At 45.0% G+C, this 18,628-nt stretch overlaps 1 protein-coding gene across 1 annotated transcript in view; it reads right to left on the bottom strand.

The window, feature by feature from the left end:
• Positions 1-510: 510 nt before the first annotated feature.
• The window catches only part of GRIN2C (glutamate ionotropic receptor NMDA type subunit 2C), a 74,413-nt gene continuing 56,295 nt past the window's right edge, over positions 511-18,628 (bottom strand). Inside the window, exons 8-12 of the mRNA XM_056848445.1 lie at positions 13,777-14,006; positions 12,586-12,746; positions 11,041-11,228; positions 5,998-6,230; positions 511-2,067 (exon numbers count right to left, since the gene is read on the bottom strand). Of these exons, the coding sequence (XP_056704423.1) occupies positions 511-2,067; positions 5,998-6,230; positions 11,041-11,228; positions 12,586-12,746; positions 13,777-14,006 (2,369 nt within the window). The remainder of the gene's footprint in view (positions 2,068-5,997; positions 6,231-11,040; positions 11,229-12,585; positions 12,747-13,776; positions 14,007-18,628) is intronic.

Genomic DNA, 18,628 nt, shown 5'->3' with positions numbered 1-18,628 from the left:
CAGTGCATATGAGAAAGCAAGATAGTCCTAATTCTTAGCAGGCTGTTAAGCATCTCCAGCTGTGTCACAGAGAGCATGCTCTGAAAGATAACTGGCACTGAAATGCAAATGGTTGACACGGAAATTGATACTTAAGCTATCCACAGAGACAGTGTGACTGTGAATCACCACCACGAGACTCTTCTTGCGCTTGATGAGTGTCCCAGTGCCCAGCAATGGAAGACTTTGGAAATCAGTCCTTAAACTGCCTTCATCTGCGGCTGTTTTTTTTGTTGGTTGGTTGGTTTGTTCCATCAGTTGATGAAGCAGAAAGGTCACTTGCTCTTCTTTCGGTCCAGGTCAGCAGAAGAGAGACAAAGATCGTTCTGTTGATGCCAGCTGAGTAGGAAGAAGCAGACTGGATGAGTCCATCTTTTGCCCTTATTAGGGATTGCTGGCCGCCAATGAGCAGTCCCCAGCATGTATGAACTCGTAAGTATCGAAACCCTTAGCATCATCCCCTTTTCCATCTCAGACCTCAGACTCTAGGCTAGAGATACGCCTCCAAGACCTCGTTGCGTAAGGGCTGTGCATCCTCTGGGTGGCCAGGAAGTCCCTCCTCTCTGTGTTGACCAACTGGAAAACCCCTGGATCCACCCTGCTCCGGTCCCTGCAATCTCTGTATGTGCTACCAAAGTACATGCTCCTTGGACCATCCTCATGGGCCAAGAAATCTCTGCTGCAAGGGGACCAGGGCGCTCGAGTGAAACAGTGCTGGGTAGCACTTGACTGTCCGCACAGACGAGGAAAGCCCTGATAAAGGTGGTCCCAGTAAATAGGCAGGTTTGTGTAAGAGTTCATGTAGGCATACTGCTTGTGCACCACTGTGGAAGAAGCCCTGTGCATGCCTGGGGGGTTTTGTAGGCAGGCCTCCCGATACGAGGGGAGCTTTGTGGTTTGAGAATGCAGTAGCCGTTGGTCCTTCCAAGGCAAACTGTTGGCCCCCACACATTTCCTATTGCACGTATGACTTGGCCTAAGGGCATCGGGAGGATAGTGGTGGATTCCACGATGGATTCCAGGCACTGTTGATGTTTTTGGAGCCAGACCAGCTTTGGGGAATAGGTCTGGCACATCCCCATAAACAGAGGACTTTCCATGATGCTTCCAGATGCCTAGAGACTGTGGTCTCTCATAATGCTCCCAGGTTGACCTTGGGAGGTTGTGTCTGTGGCTCTGCTTCTCCCTCCTTCGCTCGAATGTGTCAGATTCTTTGTATGTGAAAGGTCTGCAAGTCCTGTCAACTCTGGGGAAGGATTTGTGTACACATGCGTGAGGCAAGAAGTGGTTTTCCAAATCCTTTCTCTTCTCAGGAGTGTGAACCAGCCCTGCCATTTGGGCCAAGCTGTCATGCCCACCTTCTCCATACACCAAGTGAACGTTCTGGCGGAACCTTTCCTTTCCTCTAGGCATGGGTAGCTTATGCTTATGCTGAGGTGGGAGAAGCTCCCTAAGAGACCCTACTGGAGAGTGGGGCGCAGCACTAAGGTGGTTTCCGAGTGGCACATGGTTTTTGATACGAGTCTGAGGTGTGGTTCTCACCAAGTAGTGTGGGGAGCTGTTCACAGTGGAACCGGGAAGCACCTTATCCTCAGAAAAGCTGCCTCGGAAGTTCACTGGATGAAGTATCGGTGGCTGTTCGCTTGTCCCTCTCCAGCTTTCACTGGCTGGCACCAGAGGCTGTTGGGGCACAGGAAGTAACGGTGTAGTAGGTCTCCCAAGCTTCTCTGTTGTTGCTACGCTGGAGAACTGGTCTGGCCTGTTAGGACCACTAGTGTTCTGAACTACAAGCTGAGGAGTCCTTAAGGAGAAGGTGGTTTGGAGGTTGTCACTCCTGTTCGACCAGTTCTCAATAGTGCGTGTAGCATTCTCTAAGGAGTTCCCAACGCTCGCTGTGGACACCATGTTCTTGGCAGCCTGCAGCATCTTCAACACGTTGGCTTGAGCAGAGCTAGCAGTGACATCAGGTTTGTGAACACGAACAGGACTCTCCAGGTTCTGGACTCCGTTAAAACAGCTATAGATGCCCTGGGGAAAAAAACATAAGAGGAAAAGGAATGCAATGACCAAAATGGCTCCCAAGTGAATGGAGAAAAGAATGGCAAATGGGCATGTCTTAGGAAGTGGTGAGCTGGGGGACGCTGGCTTATGCTCAAGTTCCAAGTTCATGAAGGATATGAAAAACACAAGGTGGCCCCACTTAGCTCAAAGACCTGGAAAATGTATAAGTATTTGGGAAAGAGAGCTAGTCTGATGGCTAGTTATATCTGCTTGTGATTACCCACTCTGTTGTAAACCAGATTCTTCAGTAAATGTCTTTGAAAGTCAGGAAGGGTTCTTTTGCTGCTAAAAAAAAAAAAGGGAGAAAGAAGACTGGCATTTTTGTTGTTGTTCAGGAACACAACAGTTGTCAGGTCTCTGCTAGAAGAGCTCAATTCCATAATAAAACCTAACATTAAAATAAAGGTTGGGAAGAAAGCCTTTCTCACACACACCCTGACCTCAATCAGATCATCTGGTTATGCAGACTTTGGTCATTTATGCATGGGTACTTTCACTCATGTTAGCCCCTGGTCTCTCTCGGTTGTTCCTTGGAGTTATGCATGAGTTTTCCCTCCACTAGAGATGACCTTGCTGCCAGCCCTCACAAATCCCAGGACTTCCCATTCCTCTGTTAACCTGATTCTTCCCTCTCCCCTGAGCTCAGCCCCGGTGAAATCCCCGTGCATAAGGCAAAGCATGGGACAGCAAGCTTGGTTTCTCTCACAGCCAATTACAAAGCAGCATGCAAAGAGGTGGGGATTCAGATGCTTCCTGCTTCTTCGGAGCTCTTTCTGAGCAGAAGAAAGGCTTTTTAAAACCGAGGCTTGGATTCCCCCCCTTCCTTTCAGTTTGCTCTGTTTTTTGTTTTTGTTTGTAAAATGCTTTTTTATGCAGCAATTGGGTTTGGGGGGAATTTTCTCTCACAATAAGTTCTACAAAGTAAGCCAATTACTTACAAAGCAGCATTTAAAGGGGCGGGGACTTGTTTTGAGCTTGGAGACTGCTGGTGCATAGATTCCCAACAGGAAAGTATGGGTCCAGCGAGCAACGAACCTCAGGTAAAACTCCCATGCATAAACGACCTTTGTATTAGTGGAAGTGGCTGATTAATAAACTTTGCCCTCTAGACACCTCAGACACTGGCTGATCCAATTACCTTCTACTCTGCTTTTTAATCTGATATTTTCAGATTTTCCTAAGAAGTAGGTATGTTTCTAATGCCAAGGGATTATTTTTGGACACTGTATTTTCAGGTGTTCACTTCTCCTTAGTGCTCATCCCATTTTTTTAAAAAACTGTGGATTTCCAGTGGTTGTCTGTTAAGAGCCATTACCTTGTAGTCCTTAAATAACAATAGGATACTATTAATCTGGATTGTTAAACATTTCAGAAAACACAGATTTAGAAAGTGTAGAAGCTAGGGCCATGACTCCCAAACTGTTAGTATAACACACTTTATCTGAAGCAGTTCATAGCTAAGATACAAACATGAAAAGCTGCTATTATTTTAATACCCAGAAATCCAATCCCAGTTCTCTATGAACAAATCCTTTCTCTATTGCTTCAGTTCGCACCAGCCCAATATTTTACAGTTTCAAATGCATTTTACTTTGATCGGATAAGGTAATGAAAAAAACCAGCCAAGGTGGACATTTTTGTTTTTTGAAGGAACCAACAATATTGTCTGGAAATGGAACTGTGCTGGGAACTGGCAAATCAATTCCCTGTTCATTTTTCTGGTGCATTTCTAATTGAGGAATAATTGTTTTTTTTTATTGGTTTAATTTCAGATACATTTCACACAAATTAAACATGAGTGATACATTCCTATACAAATTTCTTTTAGGACCTGGAAATCTTACAGTGTGTGCGTGTGTGTGTGTACCTGAAATAACACCTTGATATGGTAAGGCAGAGTTACAGTGCATCTCATTTGTCAATAATTGTAGTAAGGGGTACAGTTGTCAGTAGAACTGGTTCCTTCAAAAGAACGCATGGCAACCTAAGTGCCATATATATAATATATTTACCTTTAAGGGGGAGGAAAGCTGAATTTCGACAAAAAGACTATTGAGAGATACCAGTAAATCCTATGGGCTTCTTGTCTAGGCATATGGGGAGCCCTTTGTGTAACAGGGGGATGAGATTAGCTCAGAAGTGTTGAGGACCAAGACTCCAGTAAATTCTGGTAAGTTTTTCTTACCTTGACTTGGGAAAAAAGTCTATACCCCCTTTTTAAAAGATAGATATATCATAGGCTGGGGTGATGATGAATATTGCTGGAGCTGCTTGAGACACTGTTTTCCCAGCAGGGCAGGGAAAAGTTCACATGCACCAGCATATGAACTGTGTTTTGGCAAATGCAGACAGACCATGTTTTCTTACCTACTGTGTATGGCGAAGCTGCGGATCACAGCAATTTTCTCTACCCTCTAGATATGCATGTATGGGCTACTTTGCAGAAAATCTAATGTGAATAAGTTCCCAGACTTTATGTGGAATATCAGTCATACAATTTGAGCCTATGAGAGCCACCTTTGTACAACGGGGACTATTGCAGATTATAATCCCAGAGGGAGAGCCATGGGAGCCTGATGCAGCAAAAATGAACAGGAGTCTTGTGGCATCTTAAAGACTCGTGTGGGTGGCCTGCAGGTTAGAAGGCAGGACAGGTACTTGTGGAGTTCAGAGAGGACCTTTTCAGTTCCTTTCTACCACCCTAAATGTATGGGCTGAGACGCTGCAACTGGAAGGTAAGAGCAAACCCACCCCAAAAAGCCCATGTGTGGATTTCATCCATGATGGTGAACACAGCCCCCATCCCCAATACTGGTGTCTAAACATGCAGGGCTTGAAAGCTAAGCAGATTCGGTACTTGGATGGAGGACCACCAAGGTGACTATGCAGAGGAAACCAATGGCAAACCAACCCTAAACTTGTCTTGAGGGCCTATTATTTACACTGATGGTTCCTGGTCTAAATCCAGCTGCTGAATAAACTTGATCTGGCCCCCAGTGGGCAATGACATTTTATTCAAGGCATGAGAAGAACAAGATTGTCCATAGGTTCAGTCACCCTGAGCCCAGCCTTAGCTGGGGAGAGTGGATTATAAATCGAAATAAATAGGTTTATTTATAAGGAAAAGAAGCAAGGAGTGTCCATGTGTTTTTCATATAAGTGATGGATATCTCTTCTCATGCCCATTCTAGAATCTTAGGTAGGGTATTAGTTCCTCAATCTCCCACCCCCAATCAATGACCTTGCACCATCTGAGTGTATAGCTAGGAAGAAGGCCAGGTGGTGAGAAGAACCTTCAGGAGGTGTGAGATTGTTCCATCCCTTAGAATAGGGCCTGGAGCCTAGGGAAGCCTCCCAGAAAACATCTGGGCCAGCCCCTTCACTAGGCACACCTATGTGATCGCCTAGGACACCACAGGTGGATGGATGCCAATCTGCCCTGTTGCTGCCTTGCCCGTGGTGTCAGGAGCTATCCAAGGAGGAGCCCCCAACCAAGGTGAGTGGGCTGTGAGTGGGGCCTGCTCCTTTCCCCCCTCCCTCAGGGATGGGGCCCACTTTCTCCTTCCTTCACACATAGAACAGAGGGGAAGAAGAAGAAGAGTTGGTTTTTATATGTCGACTTTCTCTACCACTTAAGGAAGAATCAAACCGGCTTCCCCTCCCCACAACGGACACCCTTCCCACCATCCCACAGTGCCTTGGAGGGGCAGCAAGCAGTGTCTTCCCCACTGTGCAGGAGGGAGCAGCCAAGTCATTCACTGCCCGGGGTGCCAAAATCCTTGGGCCAGTCCTGGAAGACAAAAGAAGGCTATCCCTAATTTAAAACATGATAATATCCTCGAGGGGAACCTGTGCACCTCCTTGGAGAAGGCCCGGGTGTGTAGGCACGGCACTTACCCTGCTTATAGCCAAAAGGAAGTCGAGCTTGTGAGACTTGGGGACAGAATGTCGCAGCTTCCAATAAACCAGGTGCTCCCAGGCAAAGACCAGCAGGCTCAGCCCCATGGCCACCAGCAGCATGTAGAAGACTCCCGCCATGTTGTCAATGTCTAACTTGCTGCTCATCACTTCGTTCTTTTCATTTTGACAGATCCCAGACAGCCACACGGTCTCCAATTTCTGGGTTTCCCCTGGGAGACACGCAGACACAAATATAAAGAGAGAGTAAATTCCTATCATAATAATAAAATATATTTGCAGCTATTTGCCAGATAAAACAGAAGCTAAACTTAACAAGGAATAAATTTACAGACAGGGCTAACACGATACTCAAAGGCGACGTATCTTAAGTGCAACCGCATAGTATTTTGCAACCTGTGTGATGATTGGGGAATTCCTAACTAAGAACTCACTCTGATGTTAGACATGTATTCATGGGGGTTGTGTACAGAAACAGTATTTGGAACATCTTAACAGCTGTATTGTTTTCTTTATTATACTTATTACATATTTCAGATTCTTTTCATTTGTTGTTTCCTGCCCTCAAATACTTGAACGGCTGTCATGCCGAAGAGAAAGCAGATGTTCCCTCTTTCTCCAGAGGTCAATGCTAGCACTAATGGGTCAAAATGACAAGGAAGTAGATTCTGGCTCAATATTAGGAGGATGTTTCTAACAGGAAGAGCTGTTCAGCAGAGGAACAGACTGCCTCTGGAGATGGTAGACTCTGGTTTGCTGGAAAACTTTCAGTAAGGGCTGGATGACTAGCTGTTGGTATCCTATAGTTGTGTATTCCTTCATTGACTAGGTTGGACTAGATAACCTTAAAGGTCCCTTCCAACTTGAACACACACAGTTTCTTCCCTCCCCCTCCCCACACAAGCACTTTCTTTAAATCTAAACCACAGATTGCTTTCTTTTTTCTCCTACTGGAACAAATGGTGTGTGTGGGGGGAGGGGGTGTCTGTATCAGAAAATGGCTTGGATGCTTTTACCTGAAATTAAAGGCTCGCATTCTGAATCGATAGTTCTCTCACAGGCAGGAAAATTATACTACACTTTCTCATCACAGATCTCTTGTGTCTCACGTGGTTTGCAGTGTATGTGTGGTTACTGTTGGGGGGGAGGCTTCGTCTCTGTCCCTCTCATCTGCAAAGTAGGTGAGTTACCAGACCTTTTTCTCACCCTCGCCCCAGTCTGTGCAGCTCTGCCGGCCTGCCACAGGTTTGGTATTTGCCCCTGCTGTCCCATGCAAGTCATGTACGCTGCCTGTCACTGGGTGGGTGGGGAAGCAGGGGGTAAAGCCTGGGTCCCTGCTCGCTCTTTTCCAATCAAGCAACGTACAAGGCAAAGTAAATCCTAGTATGCTCAGCCCAAATAGCAAAATAGTTCGTATAAACAGAACTCATGCTTATATACAACCTACCCTTTTAAAGCCACTGAGATTATTCATTGCAAGAACAACTAAAATTGCAATGATTGGCAGAAAGTGCAAGAATCATGAGAGCATTCCATGGCCGGAACATCACCATGCCGTGGGTAGATAACAGCCCTGTCAGGCACATTTCTACTGAGTCACTATTTCTCCTCACTGTATTGTATCCTTAGAAAAAAGTAAGAGTTCAGTAGCACCTTAAAGACTAACAAAATTTCTGTCAGGGTATGAGCTTTTGTGAGCCACAGCTCACTTCTTCAGATACCTCACTTCTTCAGATACAGCTAGAATGTGAGTCCATCTATCCTTAAGTAGAGAAGAGTGAATTAGACACACAATGACAATGTAAATGTCAAAAGAAGTAAATGACACTGGCAGGCGTGATTGGATTAGGTGTGATATGCAGAGGGGTAGTAGGCATGGTGAAATTAGCATTGGTAATGAGACAGGAATCCCAGATCTCTATTCAATCCAGGAGAATGAAGTCTTGAGTTTCATTATTAGTTGTAATTGTGTCCTGTTACTAACATTAGTCAGTCAGTCAGTTTATTAAAACGGTCCATGACCAGTCAAAATATCCGTCACATGTATGTTACTAATATTAACTATATTAACTATAATAAAAGGGGCATGATTTGGGTTGAACTTTCATTTGCTGTTTATCGAATGCACACCTCTACCACCTGTTCAATCCCCAAACAATGTTCTTTTCATTGTTTACACTCTTACAATCTCAGAATACAGATCAGTCGAGTGATATGCCTTTTTATACAAAGAGAAAAGGTGTTTTTCTTAATTTGCTACTAAATGATGGTTTTGGTACGTCAAGAAAGACTATTTCTTCACATGCTCTCATTTGGCTGTGAGCAGACAAATTATCACATAGCATGGCAGAGACAATATCTACGATTGTAAAATAGTCATGACCCAGCCGTTGCGGCTAGAACCTGCCTCAACCATTTCCCCATTTGCCCCCCAACATTTTTCTGTCCCCAAAAGCTGAAGGAACCTCTCCAATCAGAATGACAAGCATTTACCTAATTTCCTTATTTGGCACTTTATTTGCATGCACAGATTTTTTTTAATGTTGTAGACATCTGCTTTTTGTATACAGAATTCCCAGGCATCCTAAGACAAGATGTGCAGCGGAATGGGATTTTCCTGATTAGGGAAACTTTGGTGGAGCCAAAAGTTTGACAAAAGTCAGGAGTTTAAATTTAAACCAGCCCTTGACCCTGAAAACTGTTTCAAATGCCAAGCAACAACTCTGCCATGAGTAAAGCACACTTGAACATGTGCAAACTACGTTTCTATGATCACTGCCCATGTATCCATAGATCTGGGATCAGTTGCGCAGGTATCCAGGTCAGAGGGTATAGTATCCAGGCAAGCCTGAGCCATGACAGCGATCTTTTTAGCAATGAACCACTGCCAATGAGGAGGCTGTGCACAGTGCGGTTCTTCTCCCCGCTTGCTTCAAGCCTCGGAGAACACTTCTGAGTTAAGAGGAAGGAGCGTGTCAGCAACACACCACAGTGACTCCCCAGTCGGCTCTTTAATTGTATTTCCATTGCTCCTGTAACTGCACGCACCATCCCTTCGCCTATCTTTTCCCTGTTCACCCGTCTCCCTCCCTGACTCTCTGATCCCCATTACGCTTGACATTTCTCCGGTCTGCATTCCATTACAATATTTTCACGGGCTCCGAGGGACAAGGGCGTTTTTATTTTCTGTGGAAGGGGAGAGCGAGAGATTTCAGGGGCAGAGAACTTTCCAGACACCTGACAAGAGATGCTGTGCTTGATTTAATATTAAGCCCAAACAAGGTGGCAAAGAAGAACAGATCTCTGAAGCCTTCTCAAAATTCCCCCTAAGGGCAAGGGAACTTAGGGGCACGGCCTGCTTGCTTGACTGCGCAGAGGCTAGGCAGAATTCAAATGAACTGCAAGACCTCTCAGGTATAGGAGGCAGAACTGAACCAAGGGACAGATTCGCAGATGGCAACAGTGGCTTTGCTGAAACACTGGCAGAGCTCAAGGATACAATCCAGGCGGTCGCACCTATTCTAGCTACTCTAATTTTAGCTGTAGTCATGATGGGCCGTTGGATGTTCTTTTGATAATTTTTCTTCAGTGCTTTCAAGCTGGGAAAAAATAAATGTTTAAATACACACAGAAGAGCTGTATTTTTCACCCAAGAAAGGAGGACAGAAAAGAAGGGGAAGGAGCAAAGATTAGACGAGATAGAAGTTCTGCTTGGCATCTGTCAGATTTTCATGACAACATTGTTTCTGCAAGTCTGGACAGAAGCCCGACTCTGTTCTGTGACCTCCCTGAAGCACAAGACACAAGAGACTTCCCTCGAGACTCAAGAGGCAAAGTGTGTCCAGGACACACACCTCCTCAACTTGCAATTTGATCACAATACGTGAGCAGCACCTTTAAGCACTCAAAAAAGCTCACTTGTTCTTACTCACACCTGATCTGTGTGTGTAAAGCGCCGTCAAGTCGCAACTGACTTATGGCAAACCCAGCCAGGGGCTTTCAAGGCAAGTGGAACCAGGGGTGGTTTGCCATTGTCTTCCTCTGCAGAGTCTTCCTTGGTGGTCTCCCCTCCAAGTACTGGCCCTGCTTAGCTTCCGAGATCTGATGAGACTGGACTATACCATACCACCTTCCCTTTTCCACACCTGATCTAAATGGTCCTAAAAATGCTGTGTGTGTGTATGTGTGTATTCTCACACTGCTTTCCAACAGCTTTCCCTGTGCCCCCTGCCCATTCTGCTGTCTATCCAATCCACCTAGCAGAAAAAAAAATAGCGTACAAAAGAGGTGCTTTCCTTGGATGTCTCCATTCTGCTGGGGAATGGGGGAGCCCCTTGTCATGTCTCTAGTTTCCAGCCCTGCCCATCTTTGCCTCCTGACTCCCTAAGTTGAACATGTTTATCAGACATTCTAAATTGGATCACAAATATCTTGCATGTTCATGTGCTGCTGCCTAGAAACTGTCATTCAATCCACACATTAGCACATGAAGCTACCTTATACTGAATCAGACCCTTGGTCATCAAAGTCAATATTGTCAGACCGGCAGTGGCTCTCCATGGTCTCAGGTAGAGGTCTTTCATATCACCTACTTGCTTGGTCTTTAACTGGAGATGCCAGGGATTGAACCAGGGACCTTCTGCGTGCCAAGCAGATGCTCTACCACTGAGCCACAGCCCCTTCCCAATAAGTTCTGAGCATGCACCAACATGACAAATGCCACTGACTCCACAGGCGAACATACATTTGAATTGCAGCTTGTTCTAAATGCTGCAAATGATGACCCTGGGCCACAGGGAATCCAAGCAAGCCAGTCAATTGTGAGCATGAGGTTACTTGCCCAGCTGCCATGCTGAATGCTGCCAACGATGCAGACAACCCCCCCCCCTCACAATACTGCTAGTTTTAAATTTCAGAGATGCAATCATGCGGGATGCCTGATCTGACAGAAAAGGTACATTTGATTTCTTTTGAACAACTGGGAGAAAATCCTTTCATCATCAGGAGACTGGCGATACTCACCGTCCCCCAGGAACTGCAGAAGGGCTAAATCGATTGCCCTCTTCCACTTGGAATCCTTCTGGAGGGCAATGCCGTAGCCGGTGGTGGCAAAGACTTTCCCACTGCCAATGGTCACCAGCTTGCAACCCTCATCCTTGCCGGCCATGTAATTGAGCACGGCAGCGTCGTATATAAAAGCATCCAGCTTCCTGGAACCAAGCAGAAAGACAACGCAAACAAGGGGGACAGCTTCATAAGATGGACTTCTGTCCAGCAGAGTAGGTGGCAACTTTACAGGCTGAAATGAGACACGCACCAGAGGACCACAAGTTTACATATGGAGGAAAAGCCATAAAGCAAGACTCTCTAGGCATAAATGCGCTCTGGGACTGGAGAAGGGAGTGTGCACAGCCTTCGAACAATTGAACAATATATATTTAAAAGATGAGGGCTCCCACATGGCTGTGATAGAGCGATGCATGCACCACCACATTTCACAGGCACGAACGTAGTAAGTTGGAAGGCATATTGCTTGTTCCCAGTGATAAATTATTGTTGTTTGAGTCATAGGGGGAAAAATGATATTTTTTACAAACAAAGTGCTATCTTGAGGAAAGACATATGAATCTCACCCAAGGACTAGACAGTGATGTGATTATTGTTTGAAATGACAATAGTATGGGGAGGATTTTAGAAACATCTATAGCATGAGCTTTGTACATTAATGGCTCATGGAGATTTCATGAAGACCAGGGACTAGTGTAGGGAGGGAAGGTGGCATAGTATAGCCTGAACTCATTCGATCTCAGAAGCTAAGCAGCATCAGTACTTGGAAGGGAGGCCACCAAGGAAGACTGTGCAGAGGAAGGCAATAGCAAACCAACTGTGCTTCTCACATGCCTTGAAAGCCCCTTGCTGGGGTCACCATAAGTTGGCTGAGACTTGGCAGAACTTTATATACACACACAGGGGCTAGTTCAAATTCTCATCTTGTGACGGACCTGGTACATTTGGTAATGAAGGAATGTGGTACACCCTACCAAAGTCAAAAGTCTTTATTACGATCCACAACCAGCAAACATAGCAAAGATGCACCCTACCAATTGTATATATACCATACCATGTGTGGCATGACCTGGGTGAGATATAGTTAGACCCAATGGCTTGCCTGGCATGCATGAGGACAGGGGAGGTAGGGCACACAGCCATTCAGTCTCCCCTGGGCCCCTGAACGGCACATCACAGGGAAACTGCAGCTGGGGGCGGGGGGAGAATGTCACCCTCCATGGAGGGAAATTATTCCATCTACAGAAACCCTTCATTGGATCCAAACCAATACCTAGAAACTGGAAGGGACAGGATGTCACCACCACCCCGCTAATTTTGTTGTCTTTATTCAAAATTTACTGTGGGTGCCTTAAGACTCCAGCCACATTAGAACTTCAGTTTAGCCCTTTGAAGATTTATTATATGATATTTGTAGATATCCTTTGAAGATAACCTTTGAAGATAACCTTTGAAGATTTATTACATTATATTTGTAGATGTGACACGGTAGACACCTACCCCATCTTGAGACTGATCAGGGCATCCTCCACTGAGCGCTGGTTGTATTTCACCATGTGGGTGTGCATGTCGTGGTAGTTGCTCCGAATGTTCCGCTCCGTGCTGCCGTTGGGAACTGTTCCAAACCGGAATGGGGGATACTGCTCTTGGGGTCTCTGGAACTGGAAAGGAAGCCAAACAACCCAAACATTTGTACTGTAACCCCTGAAAGAACCAGAACCCCGAAAGAACTAGCATTTCAGCATGACGTCATGCTGTAAGAAATCCTATTTATTATTTATGTATTAAAATATTTGCACCCCATCTTTCCTCCAGGTGGCTTTTAAAATGTTTATTCACTTCCATTTTATTTCACTGTATTGTCCACATTACCACAGTGTGTCAGGAGTCAACAAACAGTGCAGCCTGATGTATTCAAGCAAACACAGAAAGCAAAGCACAATGGTCTTCAGCCTTATAAAGGCTGTTAAGAGTATTAGCATTCTGCGGATCCCAGAAAAATGCCTTACACAAGATGGGTACAATAAGCAATATTTTACCTTCTGTGGGGGAATCTCAGCTGACATCTAGCTGCTACCTAAAGTCTACAAACTGCATTCTGTGCCAAGTAGGATTGCCAACCTCCAGGTGTGGCTGGAGATCTCTCACTATTACAGCTGATCTCCAGTCAACAGAGATCAGTTCCCCTAGAGAATGGCAGCTTTGGCAATTGGACTCTACGGCATTGAAATCCCTCCCCACCCCAAACCCTGCCCTCCTCAGGCTCCACCCCCAAAATCTTCAGGTATTTCCCAACCCAGAGCTGGCAACCCTAGTTGCCAATCCAACCCAAGAGAACTTGCATATCCTCAGTGGGATAACTCTCCAATTTTTCTTTCATTAGCTGAAGGGTATTTCTGTTTGTTAAAAGGCCCACTTTGATTTTCACCAGTCACTACCTACCACTACAGACTCGCATGTTGCATCTTAGAGAGTCCCCCCCACAGCCCCTAGTAACTCTGCTCTTCAAGGAGATACACTAGAAAAAGGGGGGATGGACAGGAAATATCCAATCCAAGAATGGAGCTCTGTACTAATATTCATCATAATTTTTCTTACCGTGAGGCTATTCCAAGCCAGATATGCTCATTGTGTTACCACACTTAGCAAGCTTAGATTTATTACCCAGCCCCTGCCGCGAGCCCTTCTCACCTTCTTATCACTCAGCCCAGAGACTGTGTCAATATATTGCTCCTGGATCATGAACGCTGCCAGATTGGCTGTATAGCTGGCCAGGAAGATCACGGCAAAGAAAGCCCAGATGAGCACCATGATCTTACTGGTAGTGCCTTTGGGGTTTTCAATGGGCACTGAATTGTTGAAGACCAGGGCCCAGAGCAGCCAGACAGACTTGCCGATAGTGAAAGAAGGGCCTCCAGATTCTAGGAAAAAGAAAAGGGATTGGAGAGTCCGCATGACTTCTTTGCTAGGTGCACCATGCTTCTTGAGTTTCAAATTCAAATTTATTAATACAGTCAACCACCAGCTAGAAAAATACAACATACAACCTAAACCTAAAAATTACAAATTACAGTACATGAATGGAGTCTGTATAAACATCATATAACTTGACATAACCTGCTTAATATTTTAAAATAGTAGAGTAATTCAGTTAATCTTATTCTAACAGTGTATGGCATATTTTGATAGCTGCAGCACAAAATTTGGTGGTTGGAAGTGAAAACTGCGGTTTTTCATCTGTTAGGAGCATCTTGTCCAAAAACATGTCAGGTTGGCCAGGGAAATAGTTAAGCAGAGGAGAAATTAAGGCTTGTGCAGACTTCCTGATAGAAAGAATAGTGGATCAGAAAGTGTTCTGAAGTTTCAATATCCCCTGACCCACAAGGGCAAAGCCTTTCTACCACAGGGACCTTCTTGTACCTTCCAATACCACCAATGGCAAGACCTGGCACGTGGTGAGGGTGAAAGTCTCAGACTCTGTCCTCACAATCAAGCCGCATTTGTTTCAAGAAAAAAAAATGAAAAGTATCCTTTGCCAGTTTTTAAGTTGAGTAGAGTGCCAGAAGGAAACAGGCATTCCTCTTGACTACGGTGGAAATGAGGAAAGCTAACAATGGAGAAACAGTTTCCAATATTTAGCATGTTGAATGCTCTCAGCAATTACCATATAGGAAACTAATTCTGTCTCTGGAAGGAGCTCTTATCTTTGGCGTTTATGAGACACAGCAATGGATAGCAATGGATCTTAGATCCATGGCTATCCATTGCTGTGTCTCATAAACGCCAAAGATAAGAGCTCCTTCCAGAGACAGAATTAGTTTCCTATATGGTAATTGCTGAGAGCATTCAACATGCTAAATATTGGAAATCAATCAAAATTCTAAATGTTAAGGAGTAGTTTGATGACATGTCGGACCATCCTCCATGGCTAAAGTAGCTAATTATATTTGCGTGAAGGGGGAAAGACATAATTGAATGAATCTGCTTGAAACTGCATGCCTTTTATTAAATTCTGTAATGATAATAATGTTCTGATGTAAGCTATTGTTTTAATGTTGTAAATTCAGTTTGTAATTCAGGAAATTATGAGCCTATGTGATGATACTGGTAAGTTTTTAAACAATAAAAGAAAGGCAAAAAAGTTAAATTCACTGAGCTGAATCCAGACTTCTAAGAATAGAAAGAATATGTTGAAATCAGCCTTTCCTTTTCTTCAGCAGGCCCCAGCGCACATGTGAGCGTTGCCACACAGTCATTGCTGAGCAACTGGAAGTAGGGTTGCCAACCTCCAGGAGGTGGCTGGAGATCTCCCACTATTACAACTGATCTCCAGGGGGCAGAGATTAGTTCACCTGGAGATAATGGCTGCTTTGGAAGGTGGACTCTATGGCATTATAACCCATTGAAGTCCCTCCCCTCTCCAAACCCCGCCCTCCTCAGGCTCCACCCCCAAAATCTCCAGGTATTTTCCAACTAGGAGCTGGCAACCCTATCCGGAAGCCACCAAGAACCATATTGGCATGAAGGATGCAGCAAGAAGAGAAACATGATGAAACTGACCCCTCCCTTAGCATGAGCTTACTGAGCTTCCTGAAGATTGAGGAGAAAATATTTTTGTCAATTCCTCCTTCTTGCTGCAGGGCCACCCCCCCCCCCATTAGCATGGGGGTCCCCAGAGACTGAACACTGGCCTTACACAGAAGCAGAAGGCTATGAGATACAGAAGAGAAAGATTTGTATAGCAAATTCCCACTGTTCACAGAAGTTTGGGGTCAGCTCACTTTTTAAACATAGTGTGGACTTTTAGAATATTTGTTCCATGAATTCTGATTACCTAGGTCATAATTACCTGGATTACCTGGATGGCCCAGGCTAGCCTGATCTCGTCAGATCTCGGAAGCTAAGCAGGGTCAGCCCTGGTTAGTATTGGGATGGGAGACCACCAAGGAAGTCCAGGGTTGCTGTGCAGAGGAAGGCACTGGCAAACCACCTCTGTTAGTCTGTTGCCATGAAAACCCCCCAAAAAGGGGTCGCCATAAGTCGGCTGCGACTTGACGGCACTTTACACACACACAGGTCATAATTACTTCATTATCAGGATTAAAGGTATTGGTTTAGTGATTACATTCCCATTTTTCCCCCATTAGTTTGAACTGGAAACAGATTTTTGTGTGTGTGTTTTTACCCTTCCAATCAACTGAGATGAAATTTCCAGGGATTGTACCTGTCATTCCTTAGAATTTCCCTCTGCCAAATTTCAGAGAGATAGGAGAAAATCATTCCTGGCTTACAGGCAACTAAATTATTACTTGTTGAGTGGACACAGAGATGTAGATTGGCATGAATACTAGATTTTCCTCGTAAGAACATAAGAAAAGCCATGCTGGATCAGACCAAGGCCCATCAGGTCCAGCAATCTGTTCACACAGTGGCCAACCAGATGGCTCTACAAAGCCCACAATCAAGAGAAATGTAATAGCATTATCCTGCCTGTGTTCTACAGCACCTAATATAATAGGCATGCTCCTCTGATCCTGGAGAGAATAGGTACGCATCATGACTAGTATCCTTTTTGACTAGTAGCCATGAATACCCCTCTCCTCCATGAACATGTCCACTCCCCTCTTAAAGCCTTCCAAAGTGGCAGCCATCACCACATCCTGGGGCAGGGAGTATCCCTCCTTTCTGTGGATCCTCAATCAGAGGGAGGGGACGCTGTTTTTAAACAAAACTGAAGTGTGCAGGCAAGGGGAGCTATCCCCTGCCCCCTGCATAGTCTCACGGTGCTCTGCTGGTTTTAGTATTTTTCGCTCACTCTGGCTGACTTCTGGTACCAATGCCTGGCTGGAAGAAAAAACGTTTCAAAGACCCAGAGTAAGGTGTGCGAGGGGGAGAGGTTTCATTCCCCTTGCCAATTCTCCAGGTTTGTTTAAAGAGAGTTAAAGGAACCTACTGCGTTATAATCGCACCAATTGCGCTATCAAACCTGGCATTCAGCCACAATATGTTCAGAATTTAGTCATTCTTCAAAGGTTATTGTTAATAAGTTTCTCCCCCTGATAATTGCAGGAAAATCGCCCCAAATGTCTGCAATGGGTTTTAAGCAAACCCCAGCATGTCTATGTTCTCAATAGCTTCTTTATCCCCAACAATGTGATTCTTTTATAGATCCTACATTAGGAATTCAATAATATATTTTTTAAAAGCAAGACAAAAAACTCTGAAACCCAGAATTGGGGGAAAAAATAGTTCAAGAAAACAAGACTTCAGCAAGAGGGGAAATGCAGTAGGGTCCCAGCAAAACACATCCTGCCAGAGTCTTTATGGAACTGGATGATGAATGCTAAAAATAGGCTGTATATTTTTACTCCGGGCTCTCGGCTGCTCTCTCCTCACAGTTACCAGTTTTCCCCTGACTTCCAGTATCCTTCCCCATATTTGATCCTTCCTCGGCAGCAAGCTCTCCAAGGTCAATGGCGAGAAAACCAGAGAGCTCTCTGGAGGGGAAGGAGGCCTGGTCCAAGGTGGCGATCGGCACGGAGGGATTCATGCTTGTCACTTCACAAGCTTTTTTTCCATTAAGCACGTCAGGATGTCTACGTTTTAATGAGCATTTATCAAGGACAGGGATGATGCGGCTGGCCCGGGGCTGACGGCTTCTCAAAGCAGCGGTGAGAAATCCTCTCTCTGGCTCGCTAAGACGTGGAAGCCGTGAGCAGGTGGAGACACTCGCAGAGTTTACGGACAGGCCTACAAATCAGGCTGACCGATTTAGCCAGCAGCTGACGGCTCAGACACAACTGGATTGTATCAGTCTAAAGAGGAAATAGGTGATCACGCCATGCTCTGGATCCCAATTTAAGCTGACCTAGGCTGCAGTTTCACAGGCAAAGTGCTATTATGTGACTGGGAGTATTTCCATTATATTGTTGCATTGTGGAGATATGCCAGTCAATCAATCAACCAATCAATCGACCTTTATTGGCATATATTGTGGAGATATGCCTTTCCCTTTATATCTCTGCAATGGAAGGGAACAGAGATTTACTTTTAAAAAAATGAATGCTAGGAAGTCACAGGATTTGTTACTCTTATATTTATACACCATTATAACAATACACTTATATTGTAAAGGTAGTGTAAGAGTAAAGGTAGTGCAAGCACCAGGTCATTACTGACCCATGGGGTGACGTCACATCCTGACATTTCCTAGGCAGACTATGTTTATGGGGTGGTTTGCCAGTGCCTTCCCCAGTCATCTTCCCCTTTACCCCCAGCAAGCTGACCTCGGAAGGATGGAAGGCTGAGTCAACCTTGAGCCGGCTACCTGAAAACAACTTCTGTCGGGATTGAACTCAGGTTGTGAGCAGAGCTTTTGACTGCAGTACTGCAGCTTACCACTCTGTGCCATGGGCTCTTACATTCATATACCATTATAATAATAATGATATGAAATTGCCTTTTTTAAAAAAAAAAAAAGTTGAGGAAATGGCTGCCATGGGGACAGAGTCAGGAAAAATGGTAGCCATGTGGGTGAGAAAAT

The sequence above is a fragment of the Euleptes europaea genome, chromosome 1, assembly GCF_029931775.1.
Source record: "Euleptes europaea isolate rEulEur1 chromosome 1, rEulEur1.hap1, whole genome shotgun sequence".
Lineage (NCBI taxonomy): Eukaryota > Metazoa > Chordata > Lepidosauria > Squamata > Sphaerodactylidae > Euleptes > Euleptes europaea.
This window is presented reverse-complemented; position numbering and strand designations above follow the sequence as displayed.